The sequence below is a fragment of the Pseudochaenichthys georgianus genome, chromosome 19 (genome assembly GCF_902827115.2).
Source record: "Pseudochaenichthys georgianus chromosome 19, fPseGeo1.2, whole genome shotgun sequence".
NCBI classification, from domain to species: domain Eukaryota; kingdom Metazoa; phylum Chordata; class Actinopteri; order Perciformes; family Channichthyidae; genus Pseudochaenichthys; species Pseudochaenichthys georgianus.
The window spans coordinates 1,230,142-1,246,237 of record NC_047521.1 but is presented as its reverse complement, the minus strand read 5'-3'; the positions used below and the strand labels follow the sequence as shown (position 1 = coordinate 1,246,237).

The window sequence follows — 16,096 nt, the reverse complement described above, 5'->3', positions numbered from 1 at the left end:
AACCCATTCTTACTTCCCCTCAACGTTACTGTATGCAATTTAATTGCTCTGCTTATCTATTTAAATATCTACGACACATTGATCTATTAATCTTCAATGTTATTCACTCCTTTTTTAGAGGAAAGCTGTGAAGAAAAAGTGGGGGCTTTCTCGAACCCACGGTATCCTTCCAGCATGACTTCGCATTTCTTTATCTGACTTTTCTCCCTTATCTATTAAATTATTCACAGAAAATTATTCCCCGTACAGTCTATCCAGCTTTATGGTGCGATGTTTATTTCAACAGATAATGCGACCTTAGAATGCGCTTCGACACGGAGCCGAAACCCAGGTCAACAGAATCCTTTATCGTCACGTTTAGCTTTTTAGATTAAGTTTACAGACAAAGGGAAACGAGAGCCGGTCCCATCACAATTTTGGTGAGGTTCGCGTTCTCTCCCTCGATTTAACATATAACAGACCTCTGGCTTTTAGCTTTCAGCCTTGGTCTGTTATTTAACCCCAGTTTTAAACGGCGACCCGATCTAAAATATCGAGTTCCAGGTTTTGTCGTGCAGGAATCAAACCTCGCAACCAACAAACTGCACCGTCTCCACGCCACTCAGGAATAAACTACCTGTAGATCCGCGCCAAACTGCTCTATTTACGTTACGCAGGACTTTCCGTCTACCTGGCGATCAACGTTCACGTTTTGTATATAACTTTCCTAACATAGTAAAACATGCATTGTATATTCCATTTAAACTTTAAAAACACTGTGAAACGCCTACATACAATCCTAAAGTTTTAGCATATCCAATTACAGACAGTCGATTTTCATAACAGTCGTCTGCGTACCTTATTTTTGTGCAGGGCCCTGCTGATTGTCTGAGATGTTTGAAAGCGTTTGTTCCCGACCCATTCCGGTCGTCTGGATTATTCCTCACCATTGTTATCGGGCACGTCGGGTCACCACTTGATGGAGATTTTGAGGGATTACTGATCCGCTTTTCAAATCTCCGCGCGTCCCTAACAAGCTGGTTATCATACAGGAAGGAATCCAGAGCTACCAAGTAACCGTTAAACAATAATCTACTTTAATGGTAATATGACAATGCAATACAATCAATACATTACCATACCATACAAAGCCATATCATATCATATGCGTAATGTCAGGAATATACCTACTCCTGGCCTTGTTCACGTGCTGCAAGACCCTCCGGTCTGGGCAGCGCGAGAAGAGAGGCAGAACAAAAGCATGAACAGCTTCTTTCATACCAACACCAACAGGAAGGGATGGAGTTTACTCAGCCTCCACACACACCCCCCCCCCCACATTCCAGATACCTCAGATGTGTCTTAAAGGATATTTCCTTGCTTCCAAAGATAACACAACGATTTCATCTCTCATATCTCCAACTTCTGGTTGCACAGACTGCTTATTATTAATACAAAGTAATTAAACCCACACATATACTATTCAAGATATGTAGACTACCCTGAAACATGACATGCTAGAGATCTTAAGCAGAATATACTCTCATCCACCCAGCTCCCTGTCCTGCATACCTACACCTCCCCCACAGAGCAATACAACCCTGTTTACTCCAACCAGCCCTTGTTTATAGCCATTTTAGTCCTCACATTTATGAAAAGATAAAACAGAGAAATCAATATAAAACACAAACACAGGTATTGTTTGAACAGTATTCACTTAACTGCTACTATTGATAATTACCAGAGAAACTCAAGGGACCTCTTTTAATATCTGAAAATTGCAACAAGACTTTCTGCCATTTCAAATGTAACACACTTCTTAAATATCAGATGATAATACTCTGCACTATTAAAGAAACAATGGGGACAATTCTGTTTTAATGTAGTTTTACCGTTGTTACTGCTGTGCAGACATAGGCTACTGATAGGCTAACATAGGGCTTCTATAATTACTAGGGCTGTCAGTCGATTAAAATATTTAATCGCGATTAATCGCATGATTGTCCATAGTTAATCGCGATTAATCGCACATTTTTTATCTGTTCTAAATGTACCTTCGAGGAATATTTTTCAAGTTTTTAATACTCTTATCAACATATGAGTGGACAAATATGCTTTATGCTAATGTTTATTATCATTTGAACAATGACAAATATTCTCATGAATATTAAACACAACAACCTGGAACCTCTCTCATTCAATACAAATGGTGTGTGTGTGTGTGTGTGTGTGTGTGTGTGTGTGTGTGTGTGTGTGTGTGTGTGTGTGTGTGTGTGTGTGTGTGTGTGTGTGTGTGTGTGTGTGTGTGTGTGTGTGTGTGTGTGTGTGTGTGTGTGTGTGTGTGTGTGTGTGTGTGTGTGATCGATGGAGCTACGTGCAACTCAAGGCATATGCTCGAACGGGAGCTGCCTGGACGCTGCAATCATGTTGCTGCAATCATGAGTGTGCTGACTTCTCCTACAATGTCCCGCTGTCTGGCTTCCTGCATAAAGTCAAGTGCTCGGCGCAGTTGTGTGGATAGAGCGCTCCTCTGTTTTCATTTAAACAGCTCCTTATATCCGTTAGCGCAGCTAGCTAGCACCCGATGCTAACAACAACAATGCACGTAAGGTCTCTCTCTCGCTCGCTCGGGCCACACATACACACACCCTCCCGGTCCTCCCGATGGCCAGTCGGTGCCTGCCGGTGAGCGTGGAAGTGTGGTCTGCTGCAAGCAGGCAGCAGGAGCGGGGCTGTCAGCAGCATCAGTTTGTAGATGGTATTTTAAACTCGATGCGCTCTGAAACTACGGGGCGGCCGAGGACAAAAAATACACATGCGTTAATCGCGTTAAAATAATTAGTGGCGTTAATTTTTTTTTGCCTTAACGCGTTATTAACGCGTTAACTTGACAGCCCTATTTATTATGATTAGGTGCTCAGTCAGCACAGAAACACACACTGACAAACAGACTGGACTTTAACAGCCTATTCTTTTCTGTCTGATGGAGACTTCATACTGACTTCAACATGTTCCACATATTTTATACATTATTGGTGACGTATGGGTTTAGTCGAAAAGTTTGCAGTCAAAATATTCTGCTGCTTTCCCAAGCCTTTTTACTTTCTTTTCTCTTCTTAATACAAATTCATTCACTACTACTTACATCTGATATGTAATTCATTCAGCCTACTTTCAGCTACAGAAACCATTCAACTATTTCAGGATATTGAGGCTATACATGTTGTTGTTTATACCTTTTTAAATATTTTCTTTTAAATATTAAGCTTCTTCACTATTTTTCCTACTCTTCCAGTTTAACATTTCACTTTCAAGTTTTCAACAAAGTCATTGCAATGCATTTGAGCTGTAACAATTTTGATTCAAGTCATTTCACTTTTCTGCATTTCTCCGCTAAGTTCAGCAACACACTGACTTGGTTTTTGTAGCTAAAAGCAGCGACAGAGACCATTCAACTAATAAAACATTCAGCTTTTTCTGCATTTTCAGCTAAATTCAGCCACAAATGTTCACAGTTTACAGCATTCACACGCATTTTCTGCAGGAAATGCATTTTCTAGTTTAATAAACTGGCTGGCTGGCTGGCTTATCTAAAGCCAGTTGAGTAGCACTTGAATGATTGGCTCTATGAAACCTGATGTACTTATATGATTCTGTTTTCCTCAAGGTTGTGTCTTCCTGGTCGAATGTACTTATTGTAAGTCGCTTTGAATAAAAGCGTCAGCTAAATGCAATGTAATGTAATGTAATGTAATAAATAAATTGCAAACAGACTGATGCTTTATCTGCACCTCTCTTTGTGTGCAGCACTACTACTCGGTGCGGATCTTCCCTGGCCAGGAGCCCAGCAGTGTGTGGGTGGGCTGGGTCACCTCAGACTTCCACCAGCACGACCCGGGCTTTGAGCTGCACAAAGTCCGGACTGTCACTGTTACCCTAGGAGATGAAAAGGGCAAAGTTCATGAGAGGTTAGTCAAGTGGCACCCTACCCATATCCTAGAGTAAATTAATTTGTATAACTTATGTTGATATTATTTCAGTGATTGATACACCTTTAACCTGATATGATCAACAGTAACTGTTTCATGGTGTGCTCCTCAGAATAAAGTAACTGTTACATGGTGTGTTCCTCAGTATAAAGCGCAGTAACTGTTACATGGTGTGTTCCTCAGTATAAAGCGCAGTAACTGTTACATGGTGTGTTCCTCAGTATAAAGCGCAGTAACTGTTACATGGTGTGGGCTGGAGAGAGCAGCAGTCCTGGTCAGGGGAGGAACAACAACGGCTTAGAGATCGGCTGTCTGGTAGACACAACAAACGGGCTGCTGACATTTACAGCCAACGGCAAAGACCTCAGCACATACTACCAGGTAAATATTTACTTTGTTGTTACCGGTTAATAAGTGGTCCTTCTCTAACTGCTGCTGCCTTTTCTTCTCCTTTCCGGATTAGTGTGAATGCTATTTACAGGATTCCACTATCGTTCTTCAAATCTTTATTCTTCTTATTTCAACCAATACTTTGCCATCGAATAACTTCAGCATACTTTCAGCTACAGAAACCATTCAAATATAAAACTATTCAGCCTTTTCAGCACATGATGGGACACTTTCAACTTTTTCAAAATATGTTGTACTTTTTGAAATATTCAGCTTTTTAAACTCTTTTTTTAACATGGAACTCAATGGGAGGAACCTTCAAATCCTCTTTTACCTACACCTTGCGCCAAATGCTACTCCTTCCACATACTTTCAGCTAGAGACTTCATTCCAACTTTAAAATGATCACAAGACCTCATGGAAGAAAAACCAAGAAGTGAGGATACCCGGCCCGGAGGAAGCCCGGGGTCCCCTTCTGAAGCCAGGCCCAGAAGGAGGACTCGACGGCGAGCGTCTGGTGGCCGAGCTTGCCACGGAGCCCGGTCGGGCCCAGCCCGAAAAGGCAACATGGGGGCAACACCTCCGCTTCTCCGTCCCGCGGGCTCACCACCTACGGGAAACAGCGATGGGGTCGGGTGCGCTGCCAGAAGGGTGGCAGTGAAAGCGGAGGGTCTCTACGGACCAGACCCGGGCGACAGAAGCTGGCTTTGGGGACGTGGAACGTCACCTCTCTGGGGGGGAAGGAGCCGGAGCTTGTGCGGGAGGTGGAGCGTTACCAGTTGGATCTGGTTGGGCTCACCTCTACGCACAGCGTCGGCTCTGGAACCTTACTTCTGGATAGGGGTTGGACTCTATTCTTCTCCGGAGTTGCTCAAGGTGTGAGGCGCCGGGCGGGTGTGGGGATACTCACAAGTCCCCGGTTGGGTGCTTCGTTGTTGGAGATTACCCCAGTGGACGAGAGGGTCGCCTCCCTACGCCTGCGGGTTATGGGGGGGGGAAACTCTGACTGTTGTGTGTGCTTATGCACCAAACAGCAGTTCAGAGTATACGGCCTTCTTGGAGACCCTGGAAAGAGTCCTGTATGGGGCTCCTGAAGGGGACTCTTTAATCTTGCTGGGAGACTTCAACGCACATGTGGGCAATGATGGAGACACTTGGAAGGGCGTGATTGGGAGGAACGGCCCCCCTGATCTGAACCGGAGTGGTGGTTTGTTACTGGACTTCTGTGCTAGTCATGGATTGGCCAAAACAAACACCATGTTCGAACATAAGGATGCTCATAAGTGTACGTGGTACCAGAGCACCCTAGGCAGAAGGTCCATGATCGATTTTGTTATCGTATCATCGGACCTGAGGCCGTATGTTTTGGACACTCGGGTAAAGAGAGGGGCGGAGTTGTCAACTGATCACCATCTGGTGGTGAGTTGGGTCGAGTGGCGGGGGAAGCCTCTGGATAGACCTGGTAAGCCCAAACGTGTAGTTCGGGTGAACTGGGAACGTCTGGAGGAGGCCCACATTCAGGAGGCCTTCAACTCACACCTCCGGCGGAGCTTTTCGGGCATTCCTGTGGAGGTTGGGGACATTGAACCAGAGTGGTCGGTGTTCAAAGCCTCTATTGCCGAAGCCGCGGCGGGGAGCTGTGGTCTCAAGGTATTAGGTGCCTCAAGGGGCGGTAACCCTCGAACCTCCTGGTGGACACCGGTGGTCAGGGAAGCCGTCCGACTGAAGAAGGAGGCCTTCAGGGATTTGTTATCCCGGGGGACTCCCGAGGCAGTTGCAAGGTACCGACAGGACCGAAGGGCAGCAGCCTCAGCCGTAGCCGAGGCAAAGCAGCGGGTGTGGGAGAAGTTCGGAGAAGACATGGAAAAGGACTTTCGGGCAGTTCTTGAAAACTGACCGACACCTCAGGAGGGGGAAGCAGGGGACCATCCAAGCTGTGTACAGTAAGGATGGGACGTTGTTGACCTCAACTGATGGAGTGTTGGGGCGTTGGAAGGAACACTTTGAGGAACTCCTGAACCCGACAACTCCGCCCTCTATGTTAGAGGCAGAGCTGGAGTATGACGGGGTATCAACACCAATCTCCCGGGGGGAGGTCACTGAGGTCGTCAAACAACTCCACAGTGGCAAAGCCCCGGGGGTGGATGAGATCCGCCCGGAAATGCTGAAGGCTCTGGGTGTTGAGGGACTGTCATGGTTGACACGTCTCATCAACGTTGCATGGAAGTCGGAAACAGTACTGAAGGAGTGGCAGACCGGGGTGGTGGTTCTCCTTTTCAAAAAGGGGGATCAGAGGGTGTGTGCCAATTACAGAGGCAGCACACTACTCAGCCTCCCCGGGAAAGTTTACTCTAAGGTACTCGAAAGGAGGGTCAGGCCGATTGTCGAACCTCAGATTGAGGAAGAACAATGCAGATTCCGTCCTGGTCGTGGAACGACGGATCAGCTTTTTACTCTCGCAAGGATCCTGGAGGGGGCCTGGGAGTACGCTTATCCGGTCTACATGTGTTTTGTAGACTTGGAGAAGGCGTATGACCGAGTTCCCAAGGAGTTACTGTGGGAGGTGCTGCGGGAGTATGGGGTGAGGGGGTCTCTACTCAGGGCCATCCAATCTCTGTACTCCTAAAGCGAGAGCTGTGTCCGGGTCCTCGGCAGTAAGTCGGACCCATTTCCGGTGAGGGTTGGCCTCCGCCAGGGCTGCGCTTTGTCACCAATCCTGTTTGTAATATTCATGGAAAGGATTTCGAGGCGTAGTCGTGGGGGAGGGGGTCTGCAGTTCGGTGGACTAAGGATTGCACCACTGCTTTTTGCAGATGATGTGGTTCTGATGGCTTCATCGGTCTGCAACCTTCAGCACTCACTGGATCGGTTCGCAACCGAGTGTGAAATGGCTGGGATGAGGATCAGCACCTCCAAATCTGAGGCCATGGTTCTCAGCAGGAAACCGATGGACTGTCCACTCCAAGTAGGAAATAGTGTTGCACGGTGTACCGATACTTGAAAGGTACCGCGATACCCTGCCGTTAAAAACGGTACGATTCCTCCGTTTCATTAGTATCGGTACTTTAAGAATGACGGGGAAAAGTACTCCCGTGAAAAAGCGCCGTTTTAATAAGAGCCGTGTGTGTTCAGCGCTCTGCTTCCACTCCCTGCACTGCAGCCGTGCCTGCAGTCCCGCTCCTCTCAAGCACGTTCTAAGTCCCTCCCCTCTCTCGTGCACGCGGCCACGCGCTAGCTGCCAGAGCATGTGAGAAAACGAGAAGCATGGCTGCAAGTGGGAGTGCAACTGCCGCTGCGCTTCGGCTTGTTGACAAAAAAGACGCCAGAAGTCTGTGAACGGGCCGTTCAGGTGTTCAGAGCAGAGCTCCCTGTCGGAGCGGCAGAGCGTGATGTGCACTGAAAAGTTTTTCTGTCGCAATATTATCGTTGAGCAAACTTAACTAGCAAACTAGCATCACTATCTGCTAACGTTAGCTTTAGCCTTCGTTTTCTATTAGTTTTTTTCATAGGCTATAAACGGAGGTGGTATAAGTATATATCTTGTACTTGAGTAAAAGTAGAAGTACCCAGGTCTTGTACTTGAGTTAAAGTAGAAGTACCAGAATGTAGGAACAATCCTGCAATCAAAATGTTCCTCAAATAAAAGTACAAAAGTATTATCATCAAAATATAGTTAAAGTAGCGACAGTAAAAGTAGAAGCACCAGAGTGTAGGAATAGTCTGTTACAGTAAAAGTACTGCATTCAAAATGTTCCTCAACTAAAAGTATTAAAGTAGCGACAGTAAAAGTAGTCATTGTGCAGATTGGTCCATTTCAGAATAATATATATGATATGTTTTATAATGATTGATCATGAAAGTGTTCTCAAAGCTGGTGAAGGTGCAGCTAGTCTGAAGTACTTTGTATACTGCAGGGTAGCTTGTGGATTTACTCCAGGTGGAACTAAAGTCTGATTTAAGTGTTGATTATATTTCACATCATTCATCCACATCTGTAAAGTAACTAAAGGTATTAATACATGTAGTGGAGTAAAGGTACACCATGTACCTCTGAACTGTAGTGGAGTACGAAGTAGCAAAAGAAACATTGAAATACTTAAATAAAGTACAAGTATCTCAAAATTGTACCCAAGTAGTACTTGAGTTTATGAACTTAGTTACTTTACACCAGTGGCTATAAAGATAGAAAGACTAAGCACAGAGGCATGACAATACATTTTCAAAATGCTCAACAGTGCTGCCAAAATGTTAAACTCACTGCTACACAATTAAAATAAATGCTTTTATATATATTTATATTAGATGTGACTCTTTGGCGTTTCTGTTCTTTGGCACTGCTGCTTTAGTTGTTCTGACGGCTAAAATCATCTATTATTCCTAATTTTAAAGCCGATATTCCGTGTTTCCCTTTTTGTAAGAAAAGTATCGAAAAAGAATCGGAATCGCAATTCTTGACTTGGTATCGGTATCGAAACCAAAATGTTGGTATCGTGACAACACTAGTAGGAAATGAGTCCTTACCCCAAGTGAAGGAGTTCAAGTATCTCGGTGTCTTGTTCTCGAGTGAGGGAACAATGGAGAGTGAGATGGGCCGGAGAATCGGAGCAGCGGGAGCGGTACTGCAATCGCTTTACCGCACCGTTGTGACGAAAAGGGAGCTGAGCCAGAAGGCAAAGTTCTCTGTCTACCGGGCCATTTTCGTTCCTACCCTCACCTATGGTCATGAAGGATGGGTCATGACCGAAAGAACGAGATTGCGGATACAAGCGGCCGAGATGGGTTTTCTCCGCCGGGTGGCTGGTATCTCCCTTAGGGATAAGGTGAGAAGTTCGGTCATCCGGGAGGGACTCGGAGTTGAGCCGCTCCTCCTTCGCGTCGAAATGAGCCAGTTGAGGTGGTTCGAGCACCTAGTTAGGATGCCACCTGGGCGCCTCCATAGGGAGGTGTTTCAGGCACGTCCAGCTGGGAAGAGACCAAGGGGTAGACCTAGGACCAGGCGGAGGGATTATATCTCTTCGCTGGCCTGGGAGCGCCTTGGGATCCCCCAGTCAGAGCTGGTTGATGTGGCCAGGGAAAAGAAAGTTTGGGGCTCTCTGCTGGAACTGCTACCCCCGCGACCCGACCACGGATAAGCGGGAGAAGATGGATGGATGGACAAGACCTTCAGCTATAAAATTTGTTCTTCAGATTCTTTATATCTTTTACAGTTTTTGACTTATCAACGTTTAAGTTTTGGTACATTTTCAGGCCGTTTTTCAATTTTATAATGGGTGTCTATGGGAGGGACTTCAGGGCTGGAGTACGTGACATCATCACTTAGAGCAGGGGTATTCAACTAAAATTCAACGAGGTCCAGTTCGAGAAAATCTCCCCATGCAAAGGTCCGGAACATCAAATTGTCTAACTTGCTTTATGAATTAGTGTGATATATATTGAAGTAGCTTCATCGACGTCTGCATGTAATCAACAGCTGACTGCCAATCAAATAAAGAAAGCCGCTCTCGCGTCTCTTCTTCTGTGTTTCTCTCCCTGTATCGCTCACTCGTCTCTTTCGCCCCCTGTCGGCGGCGGTTAAAATAGAATCGCCCCGTCAAAATAGAATTCCCCTATTAATGTATTGATTTTAGGTCCGGATCCGTATAGGTCGGTGTCTGGGTCCGGACCGCGGTCCGCCTGTTGCCGACCCCTGACTTAGAGGGTCTTACAATTCTTCGGAAAAAATATTTTAAAACTGCTCTCAGAGTCAAAATATACACTCTATTCAAATAATTTCAAAAGATTTCAGGAGCATAATTAGTCTGGCTTGCTCAATTGCCTTCATCATATCAAACGGACCGACCGTTCTGGCCCAATAGTGATCTGAGTGACAACAATTCCAACTAGCTCCCAATAGACTCCCATGTTAAATTTGTCTGGAACTTTCTTCAGAACAGAGAGAAATAAACTTTAGACAAACTGCTCCCATCTTCACATTTTACACACAAAACCACCCAAAAAAACATATATCAGTCCATTAGGGTTCCCTGATGCTCACTTTCTGGTCATTTTTTTTTATAGGAGCCATAGTTTTTGAACAGGTGGCAACATTGCCAGATATAATCCTCAATGCATTCTTAATGGGACTCAGTGCTGCAGTTGGTAACCATGGTGTTGCTGGGCAGATTGAAACCTTTGATCTCTGGACTCACACAGGTGTTATGATTATTTATTATGATTAGGTGCTCAGTCAGCACAGAAACACACACTGACAAACAGACTGGACTTTAACAGCCTATTCTTTTCTGTCTGATGGAGACTTCATACTGACTTCAACAGGTTCCACATATTTTATACATTATTGGTGACGTATGGGTTTAGTCGAAAAGTTTGCAGTCAAAATATTCTGCTGCTTTCCCAAGCCTTTTGACTTTCTTTTCTCTTCTTAATACAAATTCATTCACTACTACTTACATCTGATATGTAATTCCTTCAGCCTACTTTCAGCTGCAGAACCCATTCAACTATTACATTATTCAGCTATTTCAGGACAATGAGGCTATACACGTTGTTGTTTAAGCCTTTTCTTTTAAATATTAAGATTTTTCACAATTTTTTCTACTCTTCCAGTTTAATTTCACTTTCAAGTTTTCAACAAAGTCATTGCAATGCATTTGAGCTGTAACAATTTTGATTCAAATCATTTCACTTTTCTGCATTTCTCCGCTAAGTTCAGCAACACACTGACTTGGTTTTTGTAGCTAAAAGCTCTACAGAGACCATTCAACTAATAAAACATTCAGCTTTTTCTGCATTTTCAGCTAAATTCAGCAACAAATGTACACGGTTTACAGCATTAGCATGCATTTTCAGCAGGAAATGCATTTTCTAGTTTAACTTGGTTTGTGGACTGCAAAAAGGATTGGCTAATTGTGCTTCAGTTTGATGCAACCAGCTTACCGGTAGTTATCCTCGTTCTCAGGTGGAGCCAAGCACTAAGCTGTTCCCAGCAGTCTTTGCCAAGGCCACCAGCCCCAATGTCTTCCAGTTTGAACTGGGCCGTATTAAGGTGAGAATGACACACACATACAGCTTCATTATTTAAAAATATATAATTATAACATATTTTAAGTTTAGGGGGTTGCTTTTAACCTCAGTGACAACTTGCTGCTTCATCATAAATGCCCTGTGGTGGTACAGGTGAATTTTGGAAAAAGAAATAAAATAATGACTTTTTATCAGATCCAAATATTTCAAAAGCTGTTGTAACGTCCTTTTGGTTTGAAGAAAAAAAATATTATACATATAACATATAAGCAGATTATTCAGACTTCATATGAAAGACAACTCTCAGTTGACATAAAATACTGTAGGGTGAATTTGAATCTGTCCACGTTACACTCCTTTGATTGTGTTATGTTGTACCTTGATGAGTGTATCGTGTCTGTTTGTCAGAATGTGATGCCTCTGTCAGCTGGTCTGTTTAAGAGTGAGAGGAAGAACCCAGTTCCTCAGTGTCCTCCACGACTGCATGTCCAGTTTCTCACTCCTGTGTTATGGAGTCGAGTTCCCAACCACTTCCTCAAGGTACAGTAACAATCCTACCTATTTATAGTAAGTCGTTTGTTTTGTTTTGGCTAACACGAAAAAGAAAATGTAGACACATAGCTTTTGTCAGAATGTGTTATCCACTAATTGTGCAATGTTTAGAAGAAGATATGTAAAGGGTGACAGCTCTGAACAGAAACAAGTGGGACAGCTTCCATTTTCCATTCATCTTACTTTGCAGCGTGACACCCTGGCAGAAGTGTTTCTGGAACTGTGGATGAGAATCAATAATGCTTTATTTATTTCCACAGCAGGGAAACGGGAATCGTTACAGCATCGGGACAAAAGGCAAATCAATTGAGCAGATAATAAATATTAAATCAGAAACACATCAAATAAAGATCAAATAAGTAAATATCCAAGGTATATAAATAAGTAGCAGCTTTACTTAGTGAACATATAACAAGTGTTGAACTAACAGTCAATAATAACATTATTAAATTGTGAAAGTAGATATACCTCGGGGGTATACTACGAAGGAGGATTTTCGCTAACTTCAGGGAAAACTCGGGGTTTCCGGTCCTACGAAGCTGGTTCACGTTTTAGCGGGCTAGATCTCCATGGTGACTTATCCTGGAACCTAGTCTGTGCTCCGAAGCAGGATACGGATAAGAGATTCCAGGATAAGAGATCAACTCAGCGAAAGCACCACGCCTGCTGACCAATCAGAGCTCAGTGTGCGGAGGAAATACAGTTTAAACTGCCGTTGCAGGAAAGACGACCGGCCAAAATTCTTCTCCATGTTTGTGATTGGTCGAATGCTCCAGATACCACCCCTTTTATGTGAACGCGCACCTAACTAGATAGGACACGGCTGGCTTGAGCGAACGAGTTGATAGCCAGCGTTGTAGGACAGTTTAGCGAGAGCGGCTTTGTTTTGGATTAAGTCAACCGGATAACTCAAAACATATTCAGGATATGTTGAACTAGATTTGTAGTATACCCCCCCGGTTAGGTTGCAGGCTAAAGAGTTCAACTCAGTGAAAGCACTGCCTGCTGACCAATCAGAGCTCAGTGTGCGGAGTTTAAAGCGATCAAGTCATATTACAGGAGAAAGGAAATACAGAAAAGCTGCCGTTGCAGGAAAGACGGCCGGCAAAAATCACCGACTGTGTGAACGTGAACATGAATAGAATATCACCTCCATCTTCAGAGCAATCTGACTATTATAACATTAGCGTTAAGAAAGCACTTAAATATCGGCCACAACATAAGTAACCGGATCAGAGTAACATTAAGTACAGTCCGCGGCATATCACTTCATAATGTATCATATCTCTCCTTATCTGAGTCAGCTGAGCCGTATCTGGCCGTGCAGCACTCACAGTGTCACAGACTGGATGCAGAAGTATTATTTTAAGCAACACATTAAGTTGACGAAACACTGGAGTCAGATGGTGTGTTAGACGGGCAGTGATATCATAAACCTGTTAATGTACGCATTCAAACACTTGTTCTGTCCCAGCTGTATTCACCTTGCAGGTGCAGCTCTGTGGCTTTGATCCTGATCAAGTGTTTAAGTCATGGATGTTTAAAGTTTAACGTCTTCATATTTGTCTAATTATATAGTTGACTTTTCATTCAGGAAGTATGACGCTGCGCTGTCAGTATGCTTCTCCATGTTTGTGATTGGTCGAATGCTCCAGATACCACCTAACTAGATAGGGCACGGCTGGCTTGAGCGATCCACTTGATAACCCGCGTCGTAGGACCGTTTAGCGAGAGCGCGTATGTTTTGGATTAGGCCAACCGGCTAACTCAAACATATCAGGTTAGGTTGAACCAGCTTCGTAGTACAGGCCTCTGATGTGCGATGTGAATCAAATATTTGCATCGCTCTACTCACTCGAGTTTCACCGCGGCTCTCACTTGTGTTTACATTATTTCAAACTAGGCGTGCTGGCAAAAGGGCGGGGCTTATCTCCATGTAAATACTATGTAATACTAGATAGATACCCACTACAACAAATTCCTATATTACCGTGATTTATTTGTAATACACGTTTCGAAATAACGACATACTGTTAGTAAAAACAAGACGGCAGGCAAAACAATTTTAAAAAGCTTTTTTTCTGAATGGAGATTAGATGGATCGGTCGAGGCTAATCTACGGTTTTAGCTGCTCTATCCTCACTCACAACAACATCATACACACATAAATAAATCCGCGACTGTATTCACCATACCATAGAGACTCTGTGTTTTGTACATTTATAACTTTCCTCCAGTTTCTGAACAGATATGAGGAGCTGTGAGCTCTGTGTGCTAACAGCTAACGGCTGCTGTTTGGTTTTCTAATTCAACGTTAGTGACGAGAGGCGCACATTCGTGTCTATCTGCGTCTTTGCATTGACTGTACATGTAATCGCGACGCGTTAGAAAAATCCCTTGCGTTTTTAACGTCTCTTTAATGACTATCCCTGGTTGGGAACAGGATAACTAATTGCCTCACAGATATTTTCAAATGTAGCCTACTGTGCACGCCCTAGTGATGTCTTATCTTGCTGTATGTACATGATGTTCATCGCCTCATATTAGCTGCTGGGTTAATGTGTAACTGTTCCAACATCTCTCTTCCAGGTGTCAGCATCCAGGGTGAATGACAGACACGGCTGGCTGGTCCAGTGTAGCAAACCTATGCAGTTCATGTCCCTGCATATACCTGAGGAGAACAAGTAGATTACCCTACATATTCACCAACACACACACACACACACACACACACACACACACACACACACACACACACACACACACACACACACACACACACACACACACACACACACACACACACACACACACACACACACACACACACACACACACACACACACACACACACACACACACACACACACACACACACACACACACACACACACACACACACACACACACACTCATCCCCCTACTGTCTCATCTGTCATGCACTCTCTCTGTCCAGGTCGGTGGATATCCTGGAGCTGTCCGAGCAGAGGGATCTATTAAAGTTCCACTCCCATACCCTCAGACTGTACTCGGCCATCTGTGCGCTGGGAAACAACAGGGTGGCACACGCCCTCTGCTCCCATGTAGACGAGGCACAGCTCCTGCAGGCTATCGAGAATAAGTACATGCCAGGTAAAGCACACAGCCAATGAAAGAATAACTGCATGCAAGGTATTAAAGCCTGTCCCTGAGAAATGTGATTGGCCCTACCCCCGACCCAGAGTCTCTGCCTGGTACCTGAGAGCAGTGCCATTGCACTGTGTGGGAGCATGCGCTGCGCTGCATACTGATATCATCTCTAGAAAATGGAAGCAGTGAGTCCTTCCATTTTGTTAAGAAGTGTCCTGGGCTGCAGGCCATTTGTTCCCCTAATGTGGACACTACCCGTTTGTATACAGTGTTTCCCACAGATCTGAAATATACTTGGGCGGGTGGTGGCAGCGGCAAAAAAAGTTTTAACAACATGTTTATTTATTGACTTTTCATTCCTGTATAATCATTTTGCGCAAAGATGGCACTGTTTGTCAGAGCTCTTCATCCTTCTGGGATTTCATGAAGAACCGCTCCAACGCCTGTGTGTATGGGAACACCTCTGGTGCTGGTCCATTAACTGCCAGTGTTTCCCACAGATCTGTTTCCCACATATCTGAAATAGCGGTAGCGGGGGGGGTGACGTGCAACAACATTAACCTTTCTGTTGGTCGCTTGTTAGCAGACCCTTCACGCGATGGCAGAGCGAACAGGTACAGGCAGGGCCCATAATGATAGCCCTATAGTTTAAATCTACTACCCACACATGGAAATGGGTTACTTTAAAAAAATAAATGTATTTATAAATGTATTTAGGAACCTATCCATGTGATTTTTAGTGGGGGTCGACCTCAAATCCTCTATGGGGTCTAGGGGCATGCCCCCCCGGTAAGATTTTTATTTTGGAGTTAAATGCATCAATCTGGTGCATTTTGAGGGGAAAATATAGAGACTAGATCTATGGAAACACCTATATTAAACAGAACTGTATACATTTCAATAATCATAAAATCATGGCCATAACCAATAACATACCATTTCCAATATGAAAAAAACACTGAAACTTGTTATTTTTGGTTCATAGTTGTGAGTGTGTCTGTGCTCCTGAATCAGCCTCTCCTGTCTCCCTCCTC

General features: G+C 44.3%; 1 protein-coding gene across 1 annotated transcript in view; it reads left to right on the top strand.

The window, feature by feature from the left end:
* Window positions 1-16,096, top strand: part of ryr2a (ryanodine receptor 2a (cardiac)) — a 321,872-nt gene that overhangs the window by 166,258 nt on the left and 139,518 nt on the right. The window contains exons 34-39 of the mRNA XM_034107043.2: window positions 3,787-3,947; window positions 4,190-4,349; window positions 11,317-11,403; window positions 11,790-11,921; window positions 14,523-14,617; window positions 14,890-15,065. Coding sequence (XP_033962934.1) covers window positions 3,787-3,947; window positions 4,190-4,349; window positions 11,317-11,403; window positions 11,790-11,921; window positions 14,523-14,617; window positions 14,890-15,065 — 811 coding nt within the window. The remainder of the gene's footprint in view (window positions 1-3,786; window positions 3,948-4,189; window positions 4,350-11,316; window positions 11,404-11,789; window positions 11,922-14,522; window positions 14,618-14,889; window positions 15,066-16,096) is intronic.